Source organism: Mesoplodon bidens, assembly GCF_964165515.1.
Source record: "Mesoplodon bidens genome assembly, chromosome: 3".
NCBI classification, from domain to species: Eukaryota; Metazoa; Chordata; class Mammalia; order Artiodactyla; family Ziphiidae; genus Mesoplodon; species Mesoplodon bidens.
The window spans coordinates 153497124-153524641 of NC_138178.1; the positions used below are offsets into that span (position 1 = coordinate 153497124).

General features: G+C 47.3%; 1 protein-coding gene across 4 annotated transcripts in view; it reads left to right on the top strand.

Moving 5' to 3' along the window:
* The first annotated feature begins 292 nt into the window (after positions 1–292).
* The window catches only part of ADCK1 (aarF domain containing kinase 1), a 111036-nt gene continuing 83810 nt past the window's right edge, over positions 293–27518 (top strand). For 3 of the 4 annotated variants that reach the window (XM_081230023.1, XM_081230025.1, XM_081230026.1), the window contains exons 1-3: positions 293–389; positions 10337–10482; positions 13651–13734. In XM_081230023.1, the coding sequence (XP_081086149.1) occupies positions 299–389; positions 10337–10482; positions 13651–13734 (321 nt within the window). In that variant the 5' untranslated portion in view covers positions 293–298. Of the gene's footprint in view, positions 390–597; positions 943–10336; positions 10483–13650; positions 13735–27518 lie in introns of those variants that run through there. The other variant, XM_081230024.1, reaches the window with a different exon arrangement.

Sequence of the window (27518 nt, forward strand, 5' to 3'; positions counted from 1 at the left end):
ATTCTTCTTTGCCTGTTGTAATACACAAACCCACGACTCCATCCTCCTACTGAACATAAATCTACGACCAATTTGGATAGCTTCTTGAAAATAAGTTTTCAGGAAGGCTCCTGGCCGCAGCGCAGGCAAAGAAACAGGCTCTCTGACAGGTCAAGTGTCTGTGACCCCTCTGCCTCCCTAGGTGGAGCGGTCCAGGGCGACCGCGGTTGTTCTTTGGCCCTTGTCCCCGCGGCTTAGGGAACCAAGAAGAACTACAACTCCCGGCAGGCCGCGCGGCGCCCCGGCTTCACTAAGTGCAATGCGGAGGTGGCGGCAAGCAAAGTTCCCCGCAAACTCCCGCCACCAGGCTGCTGCTGGAAGCCGGGCGCCGCGTCTCTGTTTCCCACGGGGTGAGTAGGGGCAGCTCCTCGGAGGCCCGCGCAAAGCCCGGGCTGCCAGGGCCGCGGGGCGCGGGTAAGCCAGTATGGACGCGCCCGGCGCCCGCCTCTGCTGGGGCCTCCAGCCGGGGGGAACCCTGGGCCGGTGACCTTATCATCCGGGGCCCGGCGCGCGGCCACGTGACTCGGGTGACTGGCAGTGCCCCATCACCTCTGCGGCGACTCTGCAGCCTGGCTCACCAGTGGGTGGAAGCGTGGCGCAGTCCTGCGTGTAGGTAGAGCTGGAGCTGGAGGGAGGCAGCAGGTGGCTCACCCAGACCTCCTCAGCCTAGGTGGTCTGTGGGCTCCGAGGCGCAGGCGTCCGGGGCTGGAGCGCAGGCTGGATCAGAGCAGGGGCGCGCAGATATCCTTTGCCCTCCGCAGGGCTTGCACGACCCCGGAGCGCGTCGTATCTGTAGCACTTGGTGGAGCCCTGAGCTTCCGGATCGCACAGTAAACGTGTGCTGATGACAGCGCTGTATGGAGAGCAGCCTTTAGAAGACGCCTAGCACAGCTCTCTCCCCAGGTTAAGTGGCATTTCCTTTCTACTAACTATGAAGTCATTCGATTCAACAAGTACCTACTGATCACCTCCATGATTCTTGGCACTTAGTGGCTGCTCAGGAAATATTTGCGGAGTTGAGAGTGAATTAGACTTTATCTGTGCCTTCACACGTTTTCTTTAAGCAGTAGCTCTCAAACTTTAGCGTGCATCAGAATCACCTGGAGGGCTTGTTACAACACAGAAACCTGGACCCTATCCCCCAAATTTCTGATTCAGTAGGTCTGGGGTGGGGAGCGAGCATTTGCATTTCTAACATGCTCCTAGGATATACGGATGCTGCTGGTCTGGGAACATACTTTGGAGTGTCACTGTTTTGTAGGAAAAATTCCTGTGAACTTAAAGCACCAACTCGTCACTCTTGGTCCTGGGCCTTTCTGTTCTGGCTTGCCAGTTTAACTTCGGTAGCAATAGTGTAAGCATGTACGTATTACTTTGTTCACTGTTTCTTCCCCCACATTATATACAGATTTTCATGTAGTCTACACTTGTGTCAATTTTTCTGGGTTGCATTATATTGTATCTTTGGCCATTTCTCAGCAGCCTTCAGGATGTAAACTTTGACCTCTGCTGGGAGAGTTTACATTTTTTCCCTTTCTGATATACACTTATTTTCTTGTCACACAAGGGACCTATAAGACAAGAATAGTGCTTGGTTCATGCATTTCCCCCCACCCCCCACCCAACTCACTGAATAAACCATCTCAGTTTAGCTGTCTACATCAGAGGCACTTCAGGGACCCACCTCAGGGCCCAGCAAGCCCTGTTCTCGTCCACCTTGTGCTCTCTTGGCTGGAGCAGATACACCTGTATTCAAGTTCTGGCTGCATCACTTAGTAGCTTCCCAGCCAAGTTTCTTACCTTTTCTAAAACTCAGCTTCCTGATCTGTAGAATGAGGCTCTAATAGGATGCACCCCAGGATGTAGTTGTGAGAGTTACATGAGATGTTTAAGCACTTGGCACTGTACATTTCCAGTTACGATCTCACTCACTCTTCTCCTCTTACCTGCTACTCACTCTCTGTGCTTGGTTTTCCACTGTTCTCCCTGAGTCCCCCTATCTCTGGATGAAGTAAGTGGAGAATTCTATTCCTTGCCTGGATGAGATTTATTTTTTCTGTCTACTCTGGGACTTCGACATCAGTTGGGGATTCCTTTAATCAATATTGATTGAATCACCTTCTGGGCATCAAACACTAGGAAAGAGAGTGATTACATTTGGATTACATTCCTATCTACAGGGCAGGGCAGGGCAGGCTATAAACCTGCTCAGGTCAACTAGATGGTCCCTCAGCATTGATATGAGACATGATGGTATCATCCACCTTGGTTGCTTTTTATCTACATCAATAACCAGTTTTCCCTGAAAACCAGATCACTCTCTCCAAATGTATTATTGGGTCTTTTCCAGTCTTGGGAGCAGACCAAAAGAAATACTGCTCATTTGTCTAACGGTCTCTCTAGGAAATGGGAGGAGGAGCTGCAGTCACTTTATGGGATTAATGGGATTGGCGCCCTAAATTCTTTCCTCTGTGGCCATTCTCACCTGTGCAACAAACAGGGAGCAGTGATTCTAGGCTTACTGTCCTGTAATGTGGCATGGGGGGGAGGCAGCAGACGGATGGTAGCTGAAAAGCCCTGGCCCTGTGAACAGTAAGTGCTTGCTTCCCTATTTAGTTCTGCACAGAGGGTGGAATTTCATTTGACCATCAACTTTTAATTTGTAGAACTTCCCAGACTCTCCTCTTGCCTTGTCTCAATGCTTGCTAGTATGTTTCCTGTGGTCCAGCGAGATGGATTCCATGCTCATCCTTGATTTGACAATAACACAGCTCTCCTAAATGTTTCATAGCCTGGAATTGGTGGTTTCCAGTGAGGTGCTTTGGTTGATCTGTGACATGCTGTTGATTTCCAGGGTGCCAAGCAGTGTCTTCCCTGTGCCTGGCACTGTTTGGGGGTGGTAGAGGGTCAGAAATCATAGTGACTGATGCAGTTACTTGAGAATGGGGTTAAGAATGTTGGGGATTGGAGGTCTGCGAGTCCCTGCCAGGAAGGTCATGTGCCATAAAGAGAAAGGGCTGAAGGTCTACTCTGCCATTTACCAGCTGAGCCACCTGGGGCAAATCACTCACCTTCTCTGCACCTTGGTTTCCTCATTTATACCTGGGGATGGTAGTAATATCTGTCTCACCTCACTGGGTTGTGTGTAATAACTAATGAGATAATGAGTGCAAAGGGCTGTGTAAAGGTAAGTCATTGCTAATATTATTATCTAATGGTTAGGTTTTAGGGTCCAGTGGCCCCAGGCACCTCCCCCTCCCACCCCCAACCAAAAAAAAGGATGTGCTGTTATGAGAAACAAATCAGGTGAAAGTCAAAAAAGGCAGGTAAACAGAACAGGGCAGGTGATTCATTAGCAAAAGATTTAATAATGAAAGGTGTTTTTCATCGACAGACATATTTCACGGCTGACAGGGTCTTTTAAAATTGCTACTCCAGGGAAGCAACTCATTTACATGTTAAAGACTCACTGGCACCTTATGGAAAACTCCAGCTCCAGTCTATTTAGACACAGTTTGACTCCTATATCATCTATTTTATGTTTTTCAATTTCCACCTCTTTTATTACTGAGGACATTTGCATGAAAACTGGGTCTTGGGAATTGTGTCTGCTTTGCTGCTGCTTCCCCACTCAGAGGTGGGCTTAAGGCTGGGGTGGCCTTATTGCCTAGAGGGACAGGCCTGGAGGATGGTGCAACCTGAGGAGGATGGGGTTTGGGGAGGGAAGTCTGGGAGGGATGTTGGGGGTGACTGAAGGAGGATGGCTGTCGAATTGTCAGCCCAAGTTTGTGATTCTCACCTGGGAACCTGTGTTGTTACTGACTCTGTACAGGTCTCATAGGGTATAGTTTACCCATTCATTAATTCATTCATTCAGTAAATACTTTTGGAGCACCTATTCCATGTGCTAAGCAAGGTTATGGCCAACTATAGCCTGCAAGCCAAATCTGACCACACCCATTACTTTACATACTGTCTATGGCTGTCTTTTGCTTTGCACTACAATGCCAGAGATGAGTAGTTATAACAGAGATGTTATAGCCTGCAAAGCCAAAAATATTTCTATATGGTCCTTTACAGAAAAAGTTTGCTGACCCCTATTTTAGGCAGAGAGAATAGCAAGTGCAAAAGCACTGAGGCTGGAATGTGCCTGGCGTGTTTGAGGAATAGCAAGGAGGCTGGTGCCTTTGGGGTGAAGTGAGCAAGGGGGGACAGTGGAATGCCCTGAAACCCTGGAGGGAACTGGGGAGTCAGATCATGAAGGGCCTCGCAGGTCATGCCAAGGCCTTGGCTCTTTTGAAACCACATACCTCAGATTGGGACTCGAACCCAATTGCACCTCAGATGGGATCTGAATCCAGCCAAAACTCCTACTGGGACTCGAACCCACTGTTTGTTTGTTTGTTTTTTTTTTTTGCAGTACGCGGGCCTCTCACTATTGTGGCCTCTCCCATTGCGGAGCACAGGCTCCTGACGCGCAGGCTCAGCGGCCATGGCTCACGGGCCCAGCCGATCCGCGGCATGTGGGATCCTCCCGGACCGGGGCACAAACCCGTGTCCCCAGCATTGGCAGGCGGACTCTCAACCACTGCGCCACCAGGGAAGCCTGAACCCACTGTCTTTTAATTAAAATCACTCACCTGGTGTCAGGACTTACTGAAGCTCAGGTTCTTTATGTCTCAGCGCAGAAGGAATTCAGTGAGAGGCAAAGTGATAGGCAAGAAGTAGATTCATTAATATAGGACACTTGTGAGGAATATAAGCAGGCAGGCAGGGGGGCTCTGCCCTGAGCACTAAGTGGGAAAGCAGGTTTATTTAGTGAGATACACACTCCATAGACAGATTGTGGGCTGTCTCAGAAGGCGAGAGACCCTGAAATATGGGGTGGTTAGTTTTTATGGGCTGAGCAATTTCATAGGCCAATAAGTGGGAGGATTATTCCAGTCATTTTGGGGAAGGGGTGGGGATTTTCAGGAATTAGATCATCACCCACTTTTTGGCCATTTATGATCAGTCTCTGAACTGTCATGGCGCCTTTGGGTGTATCATTTAGCTAATGTATCACAATGAGCATATAATGAAGCTCAAGGTCCACAGGAAGTCGAATCTTCTGCCATCTTGGGCCTATTTGGTTCTAACTAGTTTATGTCATATCCTCAATGGCTGTGTCATTCTTTTAAAGGTTGTGCCCTGTCCCATTCACTCCTGTCTCACTTTGAGTGAGGTGGGAGCCATTGGAGAGTTTAGAGCAGAAGAATGCAGAGTTTAACTGAAGTTTCCATGTTGAGAATAGACTGGGGAAATTTTCACTCTCTCATTCATTCATTCAGTTTTTTTTTTTTAGCAGACTTATTTACTCACTTATTATTTATTAGCGAATTCTCCCCTTTGCATTTAGTGGAAGAGGCAGATATAGGGCCAGATTATTAGCAGTAAAAGCAGTGTACAATGAGACCAGAGAGGAAGGAGCAAGGAACTCTGAGTGATTGGCTGACAAAACTTCATAGAGGGATAATGTGGGATTGAGTGTGGGGGGATATTTTGGGAGATGAAGCTGGAAAGGTGGGTTGGGATGAGAATGGGGTGGGCCTTGAATGCCTTGCTAGAGAATTTGGACTTTTTGGTAGAGAGTGGGTAGGTAAGAGTGATAAGAATGCACTTGTGGGTTAGGATGATGATGACTTGTGTGGCAGAGTGAAGGTTGGCTGGGATGTGGGGAAGTGTTTGGAATGGGGAATGGTTGAATGGTTCAGGCAAGATGGGATGGGTTTCTCCCACCTCCTTTATTAATTGTACAAGGTTGTGCTGAATTCTGGTCCCCGAGAGCTAGGAGTTCTTCTATATAAGCTCTTCAGCTTTTCAGAGAAGAAGAAATGAAGTTTAAAATAACAATAAGGAAAAGAAGTCTCATTTACTGAGCATGGTAGGCATTCTGTTAAAGCAGCATCTCATTTAATTCTCACAGTGACCCTGTGAGGTAGGTACTATCAAGAGCCTCTTTTGTAAATGGAGGCTCTAAGAGGTTGTGGTTTGCTCATGGTCACACAGCCGGTGAGCAGTAGAGCTGGGGCTCTTCCCAGCTCCAGAGGCTGAGTCCCTGACCCCTGGTTGCTCTGTACTGCCTTCTTAGTGTGGGCTTTTCTGCAGGCCCCACAAGGAAGGTCCCTGGATCACCCCTCATGGACCTTTTCGAACTGATGATCTTGAAGGAAGAAGGTATGTGAGGAGTTGAGGGCACTCAGCCTAATTTAAGGCCTGCGTCCGGGTCCAACTGGGAACCTGTGTCTTGGCAGAAACAAGGTGGAGGGGACATTGAGCGTGCTGCCCCTTTCGATAGAAAATACTACAGGCTGAGGGTGTAGAGAGCAAGATGAAAAGGTAGGGCTAGGTGGGGGACTGCCACGATGCTGGAAGTGGGGCATGCAGATGTTGATAGGGGAGTAATAAGATCCTTTACTAAGCCTGGCATTGGATGAAGACAGAATAACAACAACCACAAGGGCGGTGGTGTAGTAATAGTGTCACTGGAGGGGGGCCCCTTCTAGGGTCCGGGCGTGGGCTCTTGTCTAACTCGGAAATGAGTTGTCCAAGGAGACACACGTACTGACAAAACAAAGGGCTTTATTAAAAAGGGGCACTGCAGCGGAGAGCAGCAGGGTAAGGGAACCCGGGAGGACTGCTCTGCTACGTGGCTCGCAGTCTCAGGTTTTATGGGGGAGTGGGGTTTAGCTTTCTGGGTTGTCTCTGGCCAATCATCTTCTTTGTGCTCATATTTGGTCTGACTCAGGGTCCTTCCTGGTGGCACGTGCATCTCTCAGCCAAGATGGTTTCCAGCGTGAGGGTTTCTGGGAGGTTGGCAGGACATATTATGGGCGGGGGTCTCCTCCCTTCTTTTGGCCCCTCCCCAATTCTTCTTTGGTGGCAGCTTGTCTGTATCCTGCTCCTTATTGGGACCTCCTGCTGTGAGACAACTCATGCAAGTGGTTATTACTGTGCCTGGCCAGGGTGGGAGGTTTTGGTCCAAGGTTCCCTAACAGTAGTAATTGCTACTGTGTTCTTACTGTGTAGGTGGCACCTTGCTAAACATTTTGCATGATTTCCTCATTCCTCACCACCTCATCAAGTAGGCACTGCTATGATCATCCCCATGTTACAGACAAGGTCACGGGATTCAGAGAGAGTTAGCAGTCTGCCCCTGCTTACCCAATGTCTAAGGGATGGTGTCGGGACTCAAACTCAGGCCCACTGGATTCTGGAGTGCTTATTCTCAACCACCATGCTGTCTCTCATCTGAAAGGAACGAGGGATGGGGTAGGGAAGTTTTCATAAAACAAAGAAGATGTAAAGAAAGGGGACACTGCGAAGCAAGGTTTAATTTATTCTTTTTGTTTATAAACCCCTTTCTTGCAGAGTTAGGAACTGTTCCCAGGAGTTGGGCCAGAGCATTTGCTTTTAGCAAAAGAAATGAGTTTCTTAAATTATCCCTTTAAAAATAATTGCTTGCATGGGACTTCCTTGGTGGCACAGTGGTTAAAAATCCACCTACTGATGCAGGGGACATGGGTTCGAGCCCTGGGCTGGGAAGATCTCACATGTCGTGGAGCAGCTAAGCCCATGCACCACAACTACTGAGCCTGAGATCTAGAGCCCGCGAGCCACAACTGCTGAGCCCACATGCCACAACTACTGAAACCCGTGCGCCTAGAACCCGTGCTCTGCAACAAGAGAAGCCACTACAATGAGAAGCCCCCGCTCCCTGCAACTAGAGAAAGCCCGCATGCAGCAACGAAGATCCAATGCAGCCAAAAAAAAAAAAAAAAGCTTGCAGTCATCCTTGTGGGGTGAATGCAGTCATCTGGGGTTGCGAGTGGGTAGGATAAACTTGGAAGGGTGCCTGGTTTCACTGATGAATTTGAACATATGAAGCCTCTCTTTATTAAAAAATGAAATATTTAGAAAAGTGGTTCTCAAACTTTGCATAAAAATAACCCATTATATTTCCTATTAAAATGAAGATTCCTGAGTCCTACCCCCAGCTTTGATGATTCAGTGGGCCAAGGGGTGGACTTCAGAAATCTGCATTTTTTTATTTTTTACTTTGCTACATCATTATCATTATTATTATTTTTTTGGAGTATAGTTGATTTACAGTGTTTCAGGTGTATAGCAAAGTGATTCAGTTATACATATATATATTGTTTTTCAGATTCTTTTCCATTATAGGTTATTATAAGATATTGAATATAGTTCCCTATGCTTTACAGTAGGTCCTTGTTGTTTATCTATTTTATATATAGTAGCGTTATCTGTTAATCTCAAATTCCCAATTTATCCCTTCCCCCACTTTCCCCTTTGGTAATCATAAGCTTGCTTTCTATGTCTGTGAGTCTAGCAGAAATCTACATTTTTGAAATGGCACCCAGATTGATATTTATTTTTTTAAAGAGTCTCTCTGACCACACTTTAGAAATGCTGGCTAGGAAAAGAACACTGCAAAGGGAAAAACAATGGGATTATAAAAAGAACTGGGTCCAGAAAAGTCAAGAAAGGAGAGAAAAAGAAACAGAACAGGTAGGAATATAGAAAGCACAGAAGATGGTAAAATTAAATCCAAATACATACGTGATTATGTTAAATGCAAGCAAAATCAACTCTATGCTATTTAGAGAAACAGTATAAAGTGTAAGTTGAAAGTAAAAGAATGGAAAAATATGTCCCTGTGGATACTTTAAAAAAATCTGTGACTATATTATAAGGCATGAATCAAATTGAAAATGCAGACAAGGCTGTTTGGAGCAATTGTTTCCATACAAAGGGGAAACAGAGGCACAGAGCAGGGAGGGGATGGTCACAGACTGAATCCAGGACAGAAGCAAACAGGGTGATGACCTAAATTTTCCTGCTGCATTTGTGCCGGGTTTGCAGCTGCAGGTGGCTTGATGGTGGCACTTCTGGGTGGGACTTCTCCACTGGCAGCTGCAGCTGTGGTCAAGGACTTTAGTCTGATATAGAACTCCTAGGAATTGAAGGGGAATCTGCCCACTGGCTACCGTGGCCCCAAAGACTGTCTGTGCAGCCACCTGGCATGCTGAGCAGTACAAGTAGGGTGGGGAAAGGGAGCCGGGAGCCCACTTGGTCCCACTGAATGGGAGTGTGAGTTTGGTGAAACAGAGCAAATCAGCGGGTGGACCTTGAGCCCCTAACCAGAAAGCAGCCTGGAGGACTGTGAGTGGACAGAGTAGTAACAGCCATGGTGTTTGCCCTCAAGGAGCTTACAGTCTAGAAAGGGGGCTGTCTATTCTAATCAGAATAAATATTTTGAAAATCAGTCAGACGTGGAGGGCTTACCTGGCTGCTCTGACCAGCTGCCGTCTTGGCTGTGGTTACTTCTGACCTGGGCATAGGGGGCTAATGACGCCTGTGTGTGCTTAGTGGTACAATCATAGTTTCCGTAAGAGTCGTTAACATGCACTCGCTTCTCTTATCAAAACAGCATCCTTGGGCTTCCCTGGTGGCGCAGTGGTTGAGAGTCCGCCTGCCGATGCAGGGGACACGGGTTCGTGCCCCGGTCCGGGAAGATCCCACATGCTGCGGAGTGGCTGGGCCCGTGAGCCATGGCCGCTGAGCCTGCACGTCCAGAGCCTGTGCTCTGCAATGGGAGAGGCCACAACAGTGAGAGGCCCGCATACCGCAAAACAAAACAAAACAAAACAAAAAACCCCCTATCTTTCTGGCTTTTCTCAGGACCAGCAAGCTGAGAACTTGGCATGCTGTATGCAAGGATGCCTCTTTTGAGGGACTCTTTCAAAATGGCCTCATCACCACCTAAAGGGCACACCCAAGCAAAAAAAAAACAAAACCAGCATCCTTCATCACATATTCGTCCTCCTTCCTCTTACGCACTTTGGTTTTCTTCTCAGCACTGGATACCTGCTGCTATTCTAATATGTGTCTGTTTGCTTGTGATCTGTCGTCCCCTCTAGACTGTAAGGACTTTGTCTGTTTTCTTGGCTCTCTCCCTAGTGCCTAGAACAGTGCCTGGTCCTGTTGAAGGAAGAATGACTTTGACAGTTGACTTATGCTGGGTACTGTGCTAAGCATTTCATATACATGATCTCATTTTATCCCAACAGCTTTTGAGGTAGGTATCATCCTGTTTTACAAATGAGGAAACACAGGTGCAGTGAGATTGAGGAAATGACTGAAGATCATACAGTCTAAGCGGCAGAGCCTGGATTTGAATTTGACCACCTATGAAACTCTTAACCACTCCTCTTCCTCTGCTTTCCTTCTTCAGGGTCTGGGGACATGGCCCAGAGGGCTCTCAAGCTTGCTTCGTGGACCAGCATGGCTCTTGCCGCCTCTGGCTTCTACCTCTACAGCAGCAAGTACTTGGACCTCAACGACTTTGGCGCTGTCAGGGTGGGCAGAGCAGTTGCCACGGTAGGTTCTTCTCCTTTTGGGAGGGGCAGAGGAACTGCAGTATTACCTGCAGGTGTTCATACATGTAGCAGGTGTACCTGCCAGTCACACATATGTGGAGATTCACATGTACCCTTACCTGTGTGAAGCTCCCACTACACAGTTGCACAGGCATGGGTGTGCACCCCTGTGTACCTGTATCCCTGTTCACACAACCTCTGGCATCCTGAGGTTAAACAGAGTGGTATTGCATGGGGTCTCTGTTCTGAAACCTTTACCTTTCCAGAACCTCCTTATCTTATTTAGTGACAGACTCAGGAGGCGGTCTTCTCAGGAAACACATGGAAAGAGAGCTTTGCAGCTTTGATTAAATTCTACCAGAAAACTTGGTCTGCCTCCAGTGAGCTCGTGAATGGTTCGTGATGCAGGGCTCACGCTCTGAGTATCTATGCCTTGAAGAACTTTGCCGATCCCCTCCAAGCTCCAAACTAACAGAATCTGAATTGAATATTTGACTGTTAGAGGTTTTCTCCAGTGGTTCAGGAACATCGTTCTGGTGTGATCACATCCTCTTTAACTCTGCTGAAAGTGGCTGTTCCAGGCACCCCTACATAATTGCTCCATTGGTGGGTAGAGTGCCACATGCATCCTGCTTTCTTTCCTCCTTTGTCTGCTGCAGGATGAGCTCATGCTTCCTTCCCCTCGGTGTAGAGACGCTCTGATGCACAGTCTGTCTGGGCTGTTGTCTAATCATTTCCTTCATACTCAGTGTTGTTCCATCTTCTTCCTAGCCTGGCTCAGATGTGGTGCCTGCTCCTTAACGTAAACTGGGTCATAGACTCAAGATTAGCAAATAGATAAACAGGCCATGGCATATGTAGTGATTCCTAAGTGTTTGCTGAATGCCTTTTTTGGGCCCAGCGTTGTCTTATATGCCTTAAGGGTAGAAAGAAACTGTCCCACGCAGGTGCAGCTTTTTTTTTTAATATATATATATTTTTAAATTATTTATTTATTTATTTATTTATTTTGGCTGTGTTGGGTCTTCGTTTCTGTGCGAGGGCTTTCTCCAGTTGTGGCAAGCGGGGGCCACTCTTCATCACGGTGCGTGGGCCTCTCACTATCGTGGCCTCTTTTGTTGTGGAGCACAGGCTCCAGATGCGCAGGCTCAGTAGTTGTGGCTCATGGGGCTAGTTGCTCCACAGCATGTGGGATCTTCCCAGACCAGGGCTTGAACCCATGTCCCCTGCATTAGCAGACAGATTCCCACCCACTGCGCCACCAGGGAAGCCCCTACAGGTGCAGCTTCAAAGCTGAGGAGCTTCTGGCTGAGGAGTGTTCACATGAATAGGTCAAAAAAACAATCTAGGGCTTCCCTGGTGGCACAGTGGTTAAGAATCCACCTACCAATGCAGGGGGACATGGGTTCAAGCCCTGGTCTGGGAAGATCCCACATGCCGCGGAGCAACTAAGCCTGTGCGCCACAACTACTGAGCCTGCGCTCTAGAGCCTGCAAGCCACAACTACCAAGCCCGCGTGCCACAACTGCTGAAGCCCGTATGCCTAGAGCCCGTGCTCCACAACAAGAGAAGCCACCACGAGAAGCCTGCGCCCCGCAATGAAGAGTAGCCCCCATTCGCTGCAACTAGAGAAAGCCCGCGTGCAGCAACGAAGACCCAACGCAGCCAAAAATCAATCAATAAATTGAAAAACAAAACAATCTAAAGCCATGTATTGTGTCAAGTTGCGTGACTCGGGTGACAGCTGCTGTGGGACCTCAGACACAGGAGTGAGTCCTGTAGGCTGGGGTCGGGATGAGTGCCTTAGGGGAAGTAGGGTTGGATGGAACCTTAGGGATTTGAATAGTTGGAGAGGAGGGAGGAAGGTATAAATCAGTGCTTTATAAACTAGCCACTAGGCTGCGTATTCTTTAAAGGCCAGGGCTCTGGTCTATTTTTGGGGGGGTGACGTTTAAAAATTTTTCTTTATTGACGTATGGTTGCTGTACAATATTACGTAAGTTGCAGGTGTACAATATTGTGATTCGCGAGTTTTAAAGCTTATGCTCCATTTATAGTTCTTTTAAAATATTGGCTGTATTCCCCGTGTTGTACAATATATCCTTGTGGCTTATTTTATATATAATAGCTTGTATATACCTCTTACTCTCCTATCCCAATTCTGCCCCTTCCCGCTTCCCTCTCCCCACTGGTAATCACGAGTTTGTTCTCTATATCTGTGAGTCTGCTTCTTTTTTGTTATAGTCATTAATTTATTGTATTTTTTAGATTCCACATGTAAGTGATATCATTCAGTATTTGTCTTTCTCTGTCTGCCTTATCTCATTGACCATAATTCAGGGCTCTGGTGTTGATTAGCCTTGTGCACCACTCAGGCCAGGTCTTGCTAGTGGTTGGTATTCAGCAAGTATATGTGGAATGGAGTAAAGATTTGGGAGTATAGACAAAGGAATGGACTCCTCTCAATACCATCCTTGTAAGCCCCTTAATTTCTACGGGCCTCAGTTGCTCAGTTCTAAAAGGGAAGGTTTGGGTTCAGCAACCCTTAAGGCTCCTCTGTACCTGAAGATACCTGGGAGCCTGTAATTTCCTGATTCACCAAGCATAAGGGAACCTCTCCTGGAGTTTTTACAAAGGGACCCAGAATTAAAACTTATGCTATTAGAGCAAACATAAATATGAAATGGTGTTTATTTGTGACAAAGAAAGGTGGGATAAGTTTATCCAACAGCATTCATCCAACTAGTATTTATTGAGCATTTACCTGTGTGCCTGGCACTGTGAAAGGTGAAGGGGATACGATGATGAACAGGAAGGATATGCCCCTGAGCTTATAGAGCTTAATTTCTAGTGAAGTGGAAACCATCCATATACAAGGAAACAAATGAGCAAGGTAATTTTGGACGGTGGTTTGTTATAATAAATAATTGGGAGTTCCTGGTGGATGGGGGTAACTTTAGATTGAGGGTCTCTGCAGGGGTAGCATTTGTGCAGAGCCTTGAATGACAGGAAGACGCCAGCCAGATCGAAATCTGGGAGCCGGGCCTCTTAGAGGTTGGACTGCTTCTCTAGACATACCACCTGTGTCAGGGGGCTGCAGCTGCGGGCCTTGGACAGAGGAGTAATATTTGATGTCTGGTGCTAAGCCTTCCTCTTCCTTGGTTCACAGACAGCTGTCATCAGTTACGACTATCTTACCTCCTTGAGGAGTGTCCCCTATGGCTCAGAGGAATACTTGCAGCTTCGATCCAAGGTAAGGGACCTGTGGGACCCATCTGAGCTAGACCAGGCCTGGATAAGTCCTGAAGTGACTGCAAAGCCAGCAAGCTTCCTGAGGGCAGCTGGAGGTGGGCGGGGGCAGTGTAGGGATTGAGGCTGGGGGCTTGGGAGGAAGGCGTGGGGGTGTTTTAGTGCCCATGGGCTGGGCTGCCAAGCTACCATCAAGCTGGACCCCCCAGTACTGAGGTTATAAATCTATAAGGTGCTGCTGGGGAGGCTGGTGTGTGTGTGTGTCTGGGGAGGGCACGTATCTGGGATGACTCAGGAGGGATGAAGGCTCTGTCCCTGAGATAAGTCAGCTGGCTTCCAAACTGCCTTGTCAGGCAAAACCCAATTGAGAGAGGTTAATTGCTTTCCTGTCCTCTGAAGGCTACACCGGGTCCTATTGTAGGTCTCTGAGTGGAGCTGTCGACCACACACTCTGTTCTCATTTGGAACAGGATAGTTGATTTTGGTGCTGTGTCTACATGTCCCAGAGAGTTGGGGGATTACGCAAGAGGGCACTTGTGTGGGATGTAAGTTCAGTTTGAGGTCAAGTGTAGATAACTTTGGCTCTCCCAGAGAGAGGTTTGTGATAGATCTGTGTATCTTTACTCAGCCTGGAAGGCCCTTTGCCCCTTAGAAAATTCCTAGTCTTCCTTCAGGACTCAGCTCAAATACCTTTCCTCTGTGACACTTTCCTCCTCAGTAATCCTAGGTGTCTGGAATAATTAATTTTTAAATTTTTATTTAAACTTTTCATTATGGAAATTTCAACCATCCATAAGAGTAGAGTAGTATGAGCCCCTATGGAACTGTCATCCAGCTTCAGAAATTATCAACCTTTTGCCAGTCTTGTTTCATCTACTCTCCCCTTTATTTATTCATTCCTTCATTTACTTCTTTATTCATTTATTTATTTATTATTATTTTTTGCTGAAATATTGAAAAACAAATCTCTGGCATCATATTATTTCATTTGTAAATACTTCAGAATATATCTCTAGCAGATAAGGACCTTAAAAAAACCTTAACTACAGTACCATGATCATACCTAACAAAATTGATAATAATTCCTTAATAACGTCTAATAGCTAGTCCATATTCAAATCTTCCTTTTTGGGACTTCCCTGGTGGTGTAGTGGTTAAGAATCCACCTGCCAATGCAGGGGACATGGGTTTGATCCCTGGTCCAGGGAGATCCCACATGCTGCGGAGCAACTAAGCCCATGTGCCACAACTGCTGAGCCTGTGCTCTAGAGCCCGTGAGCCACAACTACTGAGCCTGTGCTCTAGAGCCCGTGAGCCACAACTACTGAGCCTGTGCTCTAGAGCCCGTGTGCCACAACTACTGAGCCTGTGCTCTAGAGCCTGTGAGCCACAACTACTGAGCCCGCATGCCACAACTGCTGAAGTCCGTGTGCCTAGAGATCGTGCTCCACAACAAGAGAAGCCACCGCAATGAGAAGCCCGTGCAAGGAAGAGTAGCCCCTGCTCGCCACAACTAGAGAAAGCCCGCGGGCAGCAACAAAGACCCAACACAGCCAAAAATAAATAAATAAATTTATTAATTTATTAAAAAACATCTTCCACGTTGTCCCCAAAATTTCTTTTTTAAGTTGATTCAAATCTAGATCCAAACAAGGTTCATATATTATGTTTGGCTGATGTTTCCTAAATCTTCTTAAGTCTATAATATTTCCCCTCCCTCCTTTTTTGGGAGCTATTTGCTTGTTGAAGAAACCAGATCATTTATCCTGTGGAATTTCCTACACTCAGCATTTGGCTGATTGCATCCTCACAGTGTCATTTAATGAGAAGTAAATTCAACGGTACACAATTCAAAATATATAATATTTGAACATAAAGAATGACTCTCCTATCCCTGTTTCTCAGCTACCCAATTTTTCTGCCTGGAGGTGATCATTATTTCCTGTATATCTTTCCAGAGAGATCTTCCTATTTGGATTTAACCACTCTATGTTCTTTATTCCTGTCATAGATGATAGTTGGTTATGTGTCTTTCTCTCTCTTTAGACCATAAATTCTTTTAGATCAGGGATGGGTCTTTCTTTTTTACATCTCCTATCTCTAGCAGTGATGCCTGGGACTGAGTTGAGTTAATGTCTGTCTCAATGCCAGGCTGTACCCTGCTAGCTCCCTGCCTTGGGAGAGGCCCCAGAAAGAGAGTAGGGTTTGTAGTCAGAAGACCTGAGTTTGTGCCTTGGCTTTGAGAAGGTCATTCAAACTTTTGGAGTCTGTGGACTACAGTTAGTTATACCACTTACTGAGGATTATATGGATAGTATCTGAGACAGTGTGTTGTGAATGTAAATGTAAAGCAGGTATCAAAGATAAGTCAGATGTCTACTAGAAGGTATGCTCCATGAAGAAAGAGACTTGGTCTATGTTGTATATCTTCACTTCTGCAGCACCTACTACAGTACCCAGGACACAGTAGCTCCTAAATAAAGGTTTGTTGAATGAATGAATGAATGAAATGTTAGTTTGTATTGGAAGATCTCAAAGTCCTTGTCTCTGAGACCTAATGCCCCCTGCTTTTCCCTACCCCCTTTTCTCCATCTAACCAATGCTATGGGCTTTGGAACCCACATTTTGCAGAGCGGTCCAGGCCAGGGCACAGGGGCAAGCCCTCTGCCTTGGGGAATCTGCAGAGCAGACAGGGGGATGGATGTCGTGAAGACAGTTGCCCTTCATGTGTAAGTCATCTGGAAAGCAGTGGCTCTGCAGGTCCTGGAGAAGCTTGGGGGAATGCAGTTAGGAAAGTACAGTCTGGCAGTTGACAAGAGAGCAGCAGCGTGTGGTGACTGGCACCAGATAACAGGGTGCAGGCTGGTCCCTGGGAGATGTGCCTGGGAAGGGAGAGCCAGCCGGCACTAAAGAGCACAAGTAAATACCGCAGAAGTGTTTTCTTGCATTGGAGCACTTATCTGTTCTGGTCTGTGAGACTGATAAAGAAGTGACTGAAGGGTAAAACATAATTATCTCACCTGTTAAGCCAGTGTCCCCAGGTCCCGGCGTGTGCCAGAGCCAGGAGCTTGGCAGGCAGTGACTTCGAGAAGCACTTTCAAGGTTGGTGCTCAGCTGGCTGGGATCGCAGTGACTCAGCTCTGCTTTGAGAGGGGGTGGGAGCCAGCGTGAGGGTGTGTTTTCTAGGGGCACAGTGGCACTTTGCCAGGCAGTGAGGGCGTGGGACGGGACCCAGGTGCTTTGGAGAACGAGACTCCTGGTGCCCAGGATGCTTATAAACAGAAAGGACGGGTGTGAACTTGCCTGTGCGTGAAGCAGAAAGAAGTCACTGCTGGTACAGATGTCCAGATGATGGGCTGGAGGAGGCAGGACTGAGTTGATTCTGACCAAGGAGTTGGGGTGTAGTGGACATATGTTAATTTTGCAGCACAGGAGCCATTCTTGTTTTAGGGAGCAGCATCTAAACTTTCCTTTGGGGAACCACTCCTATCTCATATACACGCCTTGAGGTTTGAGTGTAGCTCACCCCACCCTCAGGGTGGGCATGTGACTTTGGCTATCAGTGTAGTCCATTCCTCTGGCCTTAGTGATTGATTTAAGGATGATATCTAAGCCAGTGCTGGTCAGTGAACTTAAATCAGCTCCAGGACTTTTGGGGGTGTCTCCCCTGTGACACCGTCTTTTCTGCTGGATTAGCTGAGAGTATCAGATGTTGGCTTAGAGCTGCTGGCAGCCATCTTGCCACCACGAGGGGAGAGCCCATCTGTGAATGGAGCCAGTATTGTGGAGATATATATTTGAGTCCTAAGCTAGACTACCACTGGACTTTTCAGTTATTTATGCCAGGAAATTCTCTTTTTGTTTAAGATGTTTTGAGTTCAGTTTTCTGTTCCTTGCAGTCAAATGGGTTCTGATAAACTCTTGGGGAAGCATAATTAGTGTTTTGATAGGTCACAGAAGGACCAGTAACTCAAGGACAGAAAAGAAATTCAGAAATTCCAAGGCCCATGGAGGATGAGGAAATAGAATGATGGTGCTGGGTAGAATTTGAGCCATTTTGGACCCAGAGCTCCTGGTCTGTCACCAAACACCTCTACTTCCCTAACTGTAAAGTGGGTCTTTGCCGCAGCTAAGTTTGTAAGAACAGAGGTGAGAAGCTTTGCTTAATTAAATACTGTGGATTATTTAACCAGCCAGAGAGGAGATCTAGAAGCACAGTTTGCCTTGATGGCTCCTTATCGTTTTAATGAACAAGTTAATTATTTTCTATTTTTCTTATTTTTACATTTATTAATTGGAATTATTCTACAAGAAATAGAAGAAGATCCCACGTGCCGCGGAGCGGCTGGGCCCGTGAGCCATGGCCGCTGAGCCTGCGTGTCTGGAGCCTGTGCTCCGCAACAGGAGAGGCCACAGCAGTGAGAGGGCTGCGTACCGCAAAAAAAAAAAAAAAAAAAAGAAGTCAGCTTTATTACTGGTAAATGTTGGGCTGGATCACGTGTCTTGGGCCTGTGAACAAGTGGGCTTGTTGAACTTCACCCCTGAATTTGATAGACTTGCCTACCCAGGCACAGACGTGGCAGGACAAGCCTCTCAGATGGGGGCCTGCCTCTTAGGGCAGGGAGGGACTGAATACCAGTGTTCTGCACGTTTGCAGATCCCAAAAGGGAGGAGAGAGGAAGAGGTGAGCTGTTTCTTCTCCCAAACTCACCAATCTGGTTGACGATTCCTCCTCCCACAGGGAGGGAGGGAGAGGGAAGAGAGAGGTCAGGAGCCTTTCGCCTCTATTGGAGCTCCCTCCACCTGCTGGCCTGAAACTTAGTGACAGGAGGCTTACCTGCAGCACTTATCCTCGGAAGGGGAGGTAGCTTTAAATTTGCTGTAAGAACCTTTTGTGCCCATTAAATCCTGCTGACCTTTACACCTGACCTTGTATAGGGACACAGGCTGCTTCAGGCTTGAATATGGGCTGACAATTTCAGCATTACTGAAATCTGCATTTAGAGGGAGGAGTCATATGCTGTCTACCTTTAGGATTATGGCATGTGTTAAGGTATTTTGGGGGAAAATGGACTCCACTTCTGACCAGTGGGTATTGGTCAGAGGAGCAGAATGAGGAGCTCAGGGAAGGTGATGGCTATTTATAATCATTCCATTGAACTTGAGAAAGACATCTTTGGCATCAGCTAACTCAAACCTCTAATGTACAAATGTGGAACTGGAGGCCCAGAGCAGGGTGTGACTTCTTCAGGCACCCCCCAGCCCCCTGCAGGTTTTGGCAGATTGCAGACTTGGTCTTGGACATCCAGATCTTGCCCAATCTCATGTTCTTTGCACTTTGTACTTGGTTGTCTCCCTTTTTATCCACTTGCAACCTGGGGAAAAGCACCAAGTTGGATAGAAAGTAGAACCAAAGATGCCTGTGCAGCTTCTCCCCCTGGTCTGCGCCCTCTGGTGCAAGCCCTGAGGCTGTGATGCTGCCTGGGGTGGGCTTGGGAAACAGAGGAAGAGAGAGAAGGGCAATAGGGCCTTCTCCCTGGGATTCCTTTACTTATTTAACCCGTCAACCAAAGAGTTATTAATTCAACAAATATTTGGACTTTGCACTCCCCAGTGGAGGGGAGTGTAGACCCTCCAAAGGAATCAGTAGATTGCTTTGGGAGTTTCAACTCTTAAGCTGTTGAGCAACTGCTGGTTTTGAGGGTAACCGCACTCCCAGCTTAGTGAGGGTATGATAATTCAACAAGCGTTTTAAAGCTCTTCTTACTTTGCAAGGGGAACTGTAGCAGCGTCTGACTCTTAGGAATATTCTCTGAAACCTGGGACTATTCTGGCCAAAGCAGGACATGTGTTCACCATTCTTATATCCACCTGTTATTTTATTTTTTTTTGCGGTACGCGGGCCTCTCACTGTTGTGGCCTCTCCTGTTGCGGAGCACAGGCTCCGGACGCACAGGCTCAGCGGCCATGGCTCACGGGCCCAGCCACTCCGCGGCATGTGGGATCCTCCTGGACCGGGGCACGAACCCGTGTCCCCTGCATCGGCAGGCGGACTCTCAACCACTGCACCACCAGGGAAGCCCTCCACCTGTTATTTTAACTAACGTTAACTGAGCCTGCTGTGTGCCAGGTCCTGCGTCAGGCTCAGGCTCAGAGCATATAAAGGGAAATAAGACTCCATCTCTGCCCTCCAGTTGCTCACAGTCTAGGGTGGGGACCAGACGTGAAATCTCCAGTTGCAGAAGATCAATGTGTTTTCATTCTAGCTCTGGCCCCTGACAGCAGCTAACTCCTAGCCAGGAGGATCGGGGTGGGTGGGGCGTGCACGGTGGGCAGGAGCCCTTCGTGGGAGGGGCTGCTAACCCCGACTGGGGGGTGGGGGTACATGCCTAGAAGGCCTGGAGTTGCCTTTTCTAATTGTGTTGCTGTTCCTTTTGCACGTTGGGTGTCTGTCAACCTGGCGTGGACGCTTTTCAGTGAGTTTTAATGCACTCTGTCCCTCAGATCCCCTTTTGCTGCTTTTGTTTGTCATCATGGAATATTTGCCTGAGAGTATTCTGCACAGAGGAGGAGGGAAATTGAATCCTTGCTGTTTTGGTGACTGGCTTTCTCAGCGTTTGTGATAATTTCTGCAGGAGCATGAGCTGCATTTAATGTGCGCTGGTTGGGTCATCTAAGGACCAGGCCTGTGGAGTAGGGGGACCAGAGTCTGCTACTGAATCTAGCACCTCCTTTTCAGTTTTCTGCGTACCCAAATCTTTCTGAGTACTGCATTGCAAACCTACACAACTTGCTTCGGTGGCCCTGACCCTAAAGTCTTTCTGATTCAGAGGTAGTTACATAGCAGGAGGCTCTTGGGCCTTGGTGTGGGCTGGGGAAAGCCTTGGTGGGGTCCACTCCCATTAGTGGGGACCCTGGGTGAAAATGTGGGGTGCCTTGTGCTTCCGCAGGAGATTGGGCCCACTGTGCAGTGGCTTCTCTGTAGTTCCCAGGCAGACCACACAAATGCCAAGCTATCTTCCTGGTTGCTCTAGACTTCTCAGTGACCTATGGACCATGGCCAATAACAGTACCCACTTTGCCATGCCTGCATACATTTTATATTTTAAAAAACATGTGAAATATATAAGACCTAAAAAAAAGTATAAAAAAATAATTTAGTGATCACCCTTACACTCCCTGCTCAATTTCAGAAAAGATACCTTACCCATATAATTGTAGACCCCTAGGTGTTTCTTCCCTGATTCCAGCCTTCCTCCTGTGTAACCAGTTGTCATTCCCATGCACTTCTTTACACCCAACTATTTATGTATTGGTATGATATTTTTCTTTTTATTGACTCTTTTTCCTTTACTTGGTTTTGTTCTAAGCAAACATATCTGTGAAATTGCAGGTTTGATAGACTAGCTTGCTTTTTTGGGGTCTAATGCATATGCAAATAAGACGTGTTCTGGGTACCACCCAAAATTGCCTCTTGTACCACTTTTTTTTTTTTTTTCACACTGGTACCAGCTCACACTTAGAGAAACACAGGCTGCACCATTGGTAGCAGATGCTGGGCCAGACTCTGGCTTGCGCCCTCCATTGCCTCGGTCTTTCCCCTGCTGGGTTTGGCTACTCTCTTTCTAGCTTTTCTCTTCCCCTAGCTCACCCTGTTTATCTCCTGGGGCTGCTTCAGGCTTGAAGCTATGTGATGGGATGGTATTTGTTCCTGCTGCTCAGAAGTAGTGATCCCTTTCCAAAGGCCACAGCTGAAATAAAACAAAATCAGAAAAAAACACCCCCCCCCAAAACCCCAACAAAATCAGCCCCTGGGTTTCCGATGATGGGAGGCCATTGCCTGTGCTGGGCGTCTCTCATCCTGAACAGCACGATTATCACCATTAGCCAGTTCCTCATTTGCAGTGTCTGCGGCTCCCTTGCCTACATGGGCTGCCTTGACACTCAGAGCTGGCTTTCTGCTGCTGCAGATCTGCTCTCCAACTGCCCCTGCCACCTGGTTCTGTGGAGTGGCCAGAGGAAGGCAGAGGGCCCTGCTCCCCAGAGATGGTGCTGTGTTGAGGGTTTAGCCTGCACGTAATGGGGCAGGAGCTGGAGAAACCCCAACTGCAGTCTGTCTTTGCTCATCTCAGATCCCATCCCAGACTAACCATGGCTGGGCTTCTCACTGCTGGTTGCTTTTTCCACTGAAAACCTCCCTGCAGTTTCCTTTCTTGTCCTGGACTGGGTGCTTTCACCATGACCAAGGTCTTTCTACCTCTGCAGGGAAATGGAATGAAGCTGCGTGATGGGGGATTCGGAGTAGGCAAAAGCTAGGACTTCCTTACCGCTAAGGTTCTTTAGTACTGGACTGGGTTACCAAGGACAGATGTGAAATCTGTATCTGAAAGGGCAGCTTTCCAGAAACAGCAGAGACTCTGTTGTGGAGCTCACGGATGGTTTCTAACCTGTCAGATGGGGAGCCTTAAAAGTACAGATTCTTAGACTCTATGCTCTAAAATTTGTTTTCAGTGATTCTGGGGTGAGGCCTGGAGAACCCATTTTTTAAAATGGGCTCCCCAGGTGGGCTTCTTTTTTTTTTCCCCAGGTGGGCTTCTGTTGCTAAGAGCAAGTGTTTACATTGACTGAACACCACGGGACAGGCACTGTGCTGAGAGCTCTCTCCGTATCATCTCCTTTAACTTCACAGTGACCTGGAGGTAGATGCTATCATTGTCATCCCTATTTTACAGATGGACAAACTGAAGCACAAACAGATTAAGTGACTTGTCCAAGGGCGTACAGCTAGTAAGCAGGTATATTAGTTTCCTGTGATTGTTGTGACAAATGGCCACAAGTTAGGTGGCCAATGACAACAGAAGTTTATTCTCTTACAGTTCTAGAGACCAGAACAATGAAAACAAAGTGCTGACAGGCCACACTCCTTCTGGAGGTTCTAGGGAAGAATCCTTCCTTGCTGCTTCTGGTGGCTCCAGGCATTCCCTGTGGCTGCATCACTCCAATATCTGCCTCTGTCTTCTCTTTTCTTTTCTTCTGATGACACTTGTCACTGGATTTAGGGCCTATCTGGGCAATCCAGGGTGTTCCTATCTCAAGATTCTTAACTTAATTAAATCTATGAAGACCCTTTATTCCAATTAAGGTTTCATTCATAGGTTCTGGGGGTAATAAGACATGGGCGTATCTTTTGGGTGCCACCATTCAACCCACTATAGGGTCTTGGATTTAATCCCAGATAGGTGGCCCCTGAGCCTCTGCCTATAACCACTCAACTTCCTGGCTCTGTCTCCTGGACTGGATGAGCTTCTAGGCTTCCTATAGGCCAGCAGTCGAGGCATGGATTAACTTGCTGTATCAAGGAGTTGACAAACCAGTATTTTCTTCTACCTCTCTCCTATTGCCTCGACCCTCCACCATTTCTCCTGAAACCCTTTGGGCTGTTCATCTCAGACGCAGAAATTCTCGCACCTTGATGTGCTTGGGAGGTGAGGCTGTAGGGGCTATGAGGCCACACTCATACTGGCTCGGGCGAGATGCATTTTTCTTGCCTCAGTGGCCACGTCTCCAAAATGGGAATCGCTGGAATAGCAGGGGTAGATAGAAGGCCATAATACAACTAATAAAGTTGATGGAAGGAATCTGCAGCTATAAGGGTGATGGAGGCGGTTGTTAGCAACACTCATAATCTAATAGCCTATTCTGGATTTCCTGCTTCTCACCGTCTTGGCCCCAAGCAGCTATTTTCTACCAAATTAAATTCCACTCAGCTCCTTTCCTGTTCCTGAATAAAACTACCCTCAAAGCTCTTCCCTGTTACAGCAAGACTTTTTAATAGACTTTTCCTTGTAGAACCGTGAGACATATGTCCAATTAGCAGAATAACTTCACTTAAATATACAGATAAACTGTTGACAGATAATGGCAGGACATATGTGAAGCTAATTTAAGGCAGCATGGTTTGGGAGCTGGGGCACGGCCCCCTCCCACCCCAGTCTATGTCTCCAGGCCTCTCCTTCCCTCCAGTTTCTTGCCTTTGGGATGGCTCTTCATGCCCCACACTCTATAGGATGAAGAGGAATGTCTCCATGCTGTGCCCGGTCACAGCCCAGAACACCTGGGCCACTCACCATTCATACAGTCAATTGTGCAGCAAATATTTTTGAGCACTTACTATGAGCCAGGTACTATGCGAGGTGCGGGGTGTACAATGGTCTATTCTTGAGGGGATAGGAGATCATTAGCAATTGATGGCACTCACAAGAGTGTCTGGTCCAGGAGGGCAGAGACTCGATCTGTTTTTCTTGCTGCTGTATCCTTAGCACTTGGAACAGTGCTTGGCACACAACGGGCTCAGTGAATACTTTTTAGTGACTCACTGGGGTAAGTAAACAAGCTAATGTCAGCTCTTGCTGAGTTCCCTAAAAGAGATAAAACGTGGTCATGGGATAAAGAGTGTCGGAAGCTGGGCTTTGGAAAAGCCCTCTTACATGGGGTTTTTCAGTTGAAACTGAAAAGGGATGAAAGAACCAGCAAGTGAAGAGCTGGGAGAATATTGTTCGAGGAAGAGACAGGGCGGGCTGTGTAATTTACAGGGCCCAGTGCAAAATGACAATGCAGGGCTGTGGCTGCGTGGGAAGTCAGTCTCCCCTTCTTGTGGCTCTGCTGCCCCAACCCGCAGTGGGTGGGAAGCTCCCAAGGGATTGCAGCCTCTGTGCCGGGATGTGCTCAAGCCCTGGACTGGGCATGAGTGAGAAGTCCTGCTGAGTCACCTGCTGAACTTGTCGTGGTGAGGCTAGACCCCGATCCTTCCTATGCCTGTACCCAGGCCCCCAGTAGGGACGAAGGGCAATGGAAGAATGTAGACCTCTCCCACCACCATGACCTGTTTGCCGTGCTGGGTGGAGAGCAGCTGTAATTGTGGGGAGGAGGTGGGGAGGCTGGATGGAGCCAGGGTACTGGGCTTGGGTGAGGAATGGGCAGCTGAGAACCCACTGGGGAGGTGGGACTGTGTGTGCGCTGAGTCCCCCAGTGCATGCTCCATTGTCCCGTTCGGCTTCACTTCCAAAACACAAATTCAAAGGTAAAATTAAGAATTTCAAGACAGCTACTCTGTATTAGTTTCCTATTGCTGCTGTAACAAACTACTATAAACTTAGTGGCTGGACTTCCCTGGTGGTGCAGTGGTTAAGAATCCGCCTGCTAATGCAGGGGACAAGGGTTCGATCCCTGGCCTGGGAAGATCCCACATGCTGCAGAGCAACCAAGCCTGTACGCTACAACTACTGAGCTAACGCGCCACAACTACTGAAGCACGCGCGCCCTAGAGCCTGTGCTCCACAACAGGAGAAGCCACCGCAATGAGAAGCCCGTGCACCGCAACGAAGAGTAGCCCCTGCTCACCACAACTAGGGAAAGCCTGCTCACAGCAGGGAGGACCCAACGCAGCCAAAAAAAAAAACCCAACAAAACTTAGTGGCTTATAACAATATAAATTTATTCTTTTACAGCTCTGGAGGTCAGAAGTCTAAAGTGGTTCTCACTGGACTAAAATGAACATGTCAGCAGGGCTTTATTCCTTCTGGGGGCCCTAGGGGAGAATTCATTTCCTTGTCTTTTCTAGCTTTTATTGGCCACCTGCATTTCTTGGCTCAAAGCACCTTTTCTCCATCTTCAGAGCCAACAATGTCTGGCCAGGTCCTCATGCTGCTACCCCTCTGGTTCTCTTCTTGTGCCCCCCTATTCCACTTAAAAGAACCATTGTGATTACACCGGACTCACCTGGATAACCTGAGCTAATCTGTCTCAAGGTCAGCTCATCAGCAACCTCAATTTCTTCTGCAACCTTAATTCTCCTTTGCCATGTAAGGTAACATATTCACAGGTTCCAGGGATTAGGGTCATGGACATCTTTGTTAGGGGGGTATTATTCTGTGTTTCGTATTAAACCACAAGTGTGGAGCCTTTCTGAGTGCAGGGTGCAGTCTGACTGCACTGGTCACATGTCCGTGAAGCTGGCCCTGGGAAGAGGAGGCTACAAGCCTAAAAGTCCTGAGATGGGAACAAGCACAGCTTGTTCAAGGACCCGAAAGGAGGCTGGCGTGATGGACTAGGGTGGATGACAGGGCATGTGGTTCAAAATGAATCAAGAGAGGCTGGCGTGGGTCGAGCACACAGGGCCTCCTAGGCCACAGTGGAAGATTAGGAACAGCAGGTAGGGATCTGCCTTAAGTCTGAAAAAAACAAGCAAACAAACAAAAAACACCCCCCCCCCGAAAAACCCAACTCCATATAAAAAATTTCAAATATAATTAAAAAGTAGAGAGAATAATATGGTGAACCCTATACCTGGCACCTAGATCTAAAATATGTTGCCATAATTCTTTCATTTATTTATTTATATTTTTTGCTGAAGAATTTTGAGTTATAGAAATCATGACATTTCAACTGTAATTTCAACATGCATCTCTAACAACTGACATTTTAATAAGTATTGACGTCATTATCACAATGAATGAAATTAACAAGAATTCTTTAACTTCATCAAATTCCTGTGTATATTCAGTTGTCCCTCAAATACCCTGCCTGTTGATCTTCACGTTGTACCTGAGCTTTGCACCTTTTCTTCTTCTGAGGTTAGAATGAGTCTTCCTTCTCTGTACCTTTTAGGTTTTTGTTTTTTGTTCCTTCCCACTCCTGTCCCACACCCAGGCCTGTAGCCTGAACAGGGTTGACGGGGAAGGGAAGGGAAACAGGCTGGATGGATATGTTATTCTGCTTGTGGCCTAACATTTCTCTCTCTCTCTCTCTTTTTTTTTTTTTTGCTTGTAATTGCCATTCCAGAAATGCCCTCACTCTTCTAGCCACAGAGCAACTGTTGAGAACAAATTAATTATGCATCTTCTCAGTGTGTGTGATTAAGGGGCAGATGGAGGGAAGGGTTCTCTTCAGTTTTTCTGGCAACTAGGTTCCCAAATGGATGCCTTCCAGACCAAAGAATGCGTGTCCTGGGCTCCCGTGGGCATCTGGGTTTGTCTCTGTAGTGGCAGGCTTGCTCACTGGCAGGCAGAGTCAGAAGTTGTCAGTAATAATATTATTAATCCCTTAAATTTGCAGCATATTTGCTGTTTGCTGAGGGCTTGCACACTCACATCAGCTCATTTGATGGGATTTCAGGGATGCTGGAACAACTTTCTTTGCTTTATACCTCCCTAAATCATTGCTGATGCTCGTAATTCCACCATTAGAGATTAATTCTTTTGGCCCCAAACTGTTCCCTATTAAAATGCAAGGGAGCCTTGGCAGCTGCGTAGTATGTTTTATTCATAAAGCTTTCTCAGCCACTAGTGGCTGCCCTCCCCAAATGCCCCCTCCCGCAACTTTCTTTTTAGGATGGGCTTCTCTGAAACAGAACCTATGTTTGGAGTCTTTCTCATTCCAAAGAGAGAACTCTGCTCTCAGCTAGTTGCTGAAGCTGGGAAAACAGACAGAAACTCATGCCAAGGTGTCAATGACTGATAATAATTTCCTGTGTTACCATTTCTAGGGAGTATTTGTATTTTAAGTGGAAATTTCTGGGAACACAATGCTTAGTACAAAGGAACCTGTACCCCTTCATCCTATTATGTCAGTGGCTTTGGCCTTAGATCTCCCTTTTATGGGGCTCCCTTAAAGAGACAGAGGAGAGAGAGGGCCAGCACATCCAGTTCATGTAACTACGATTAAGCATTGGCTTGGAGTGTCGTCCACTGTGGGTCGGGGAGAAAGTGGAGCTGACCACGTGTAACATAA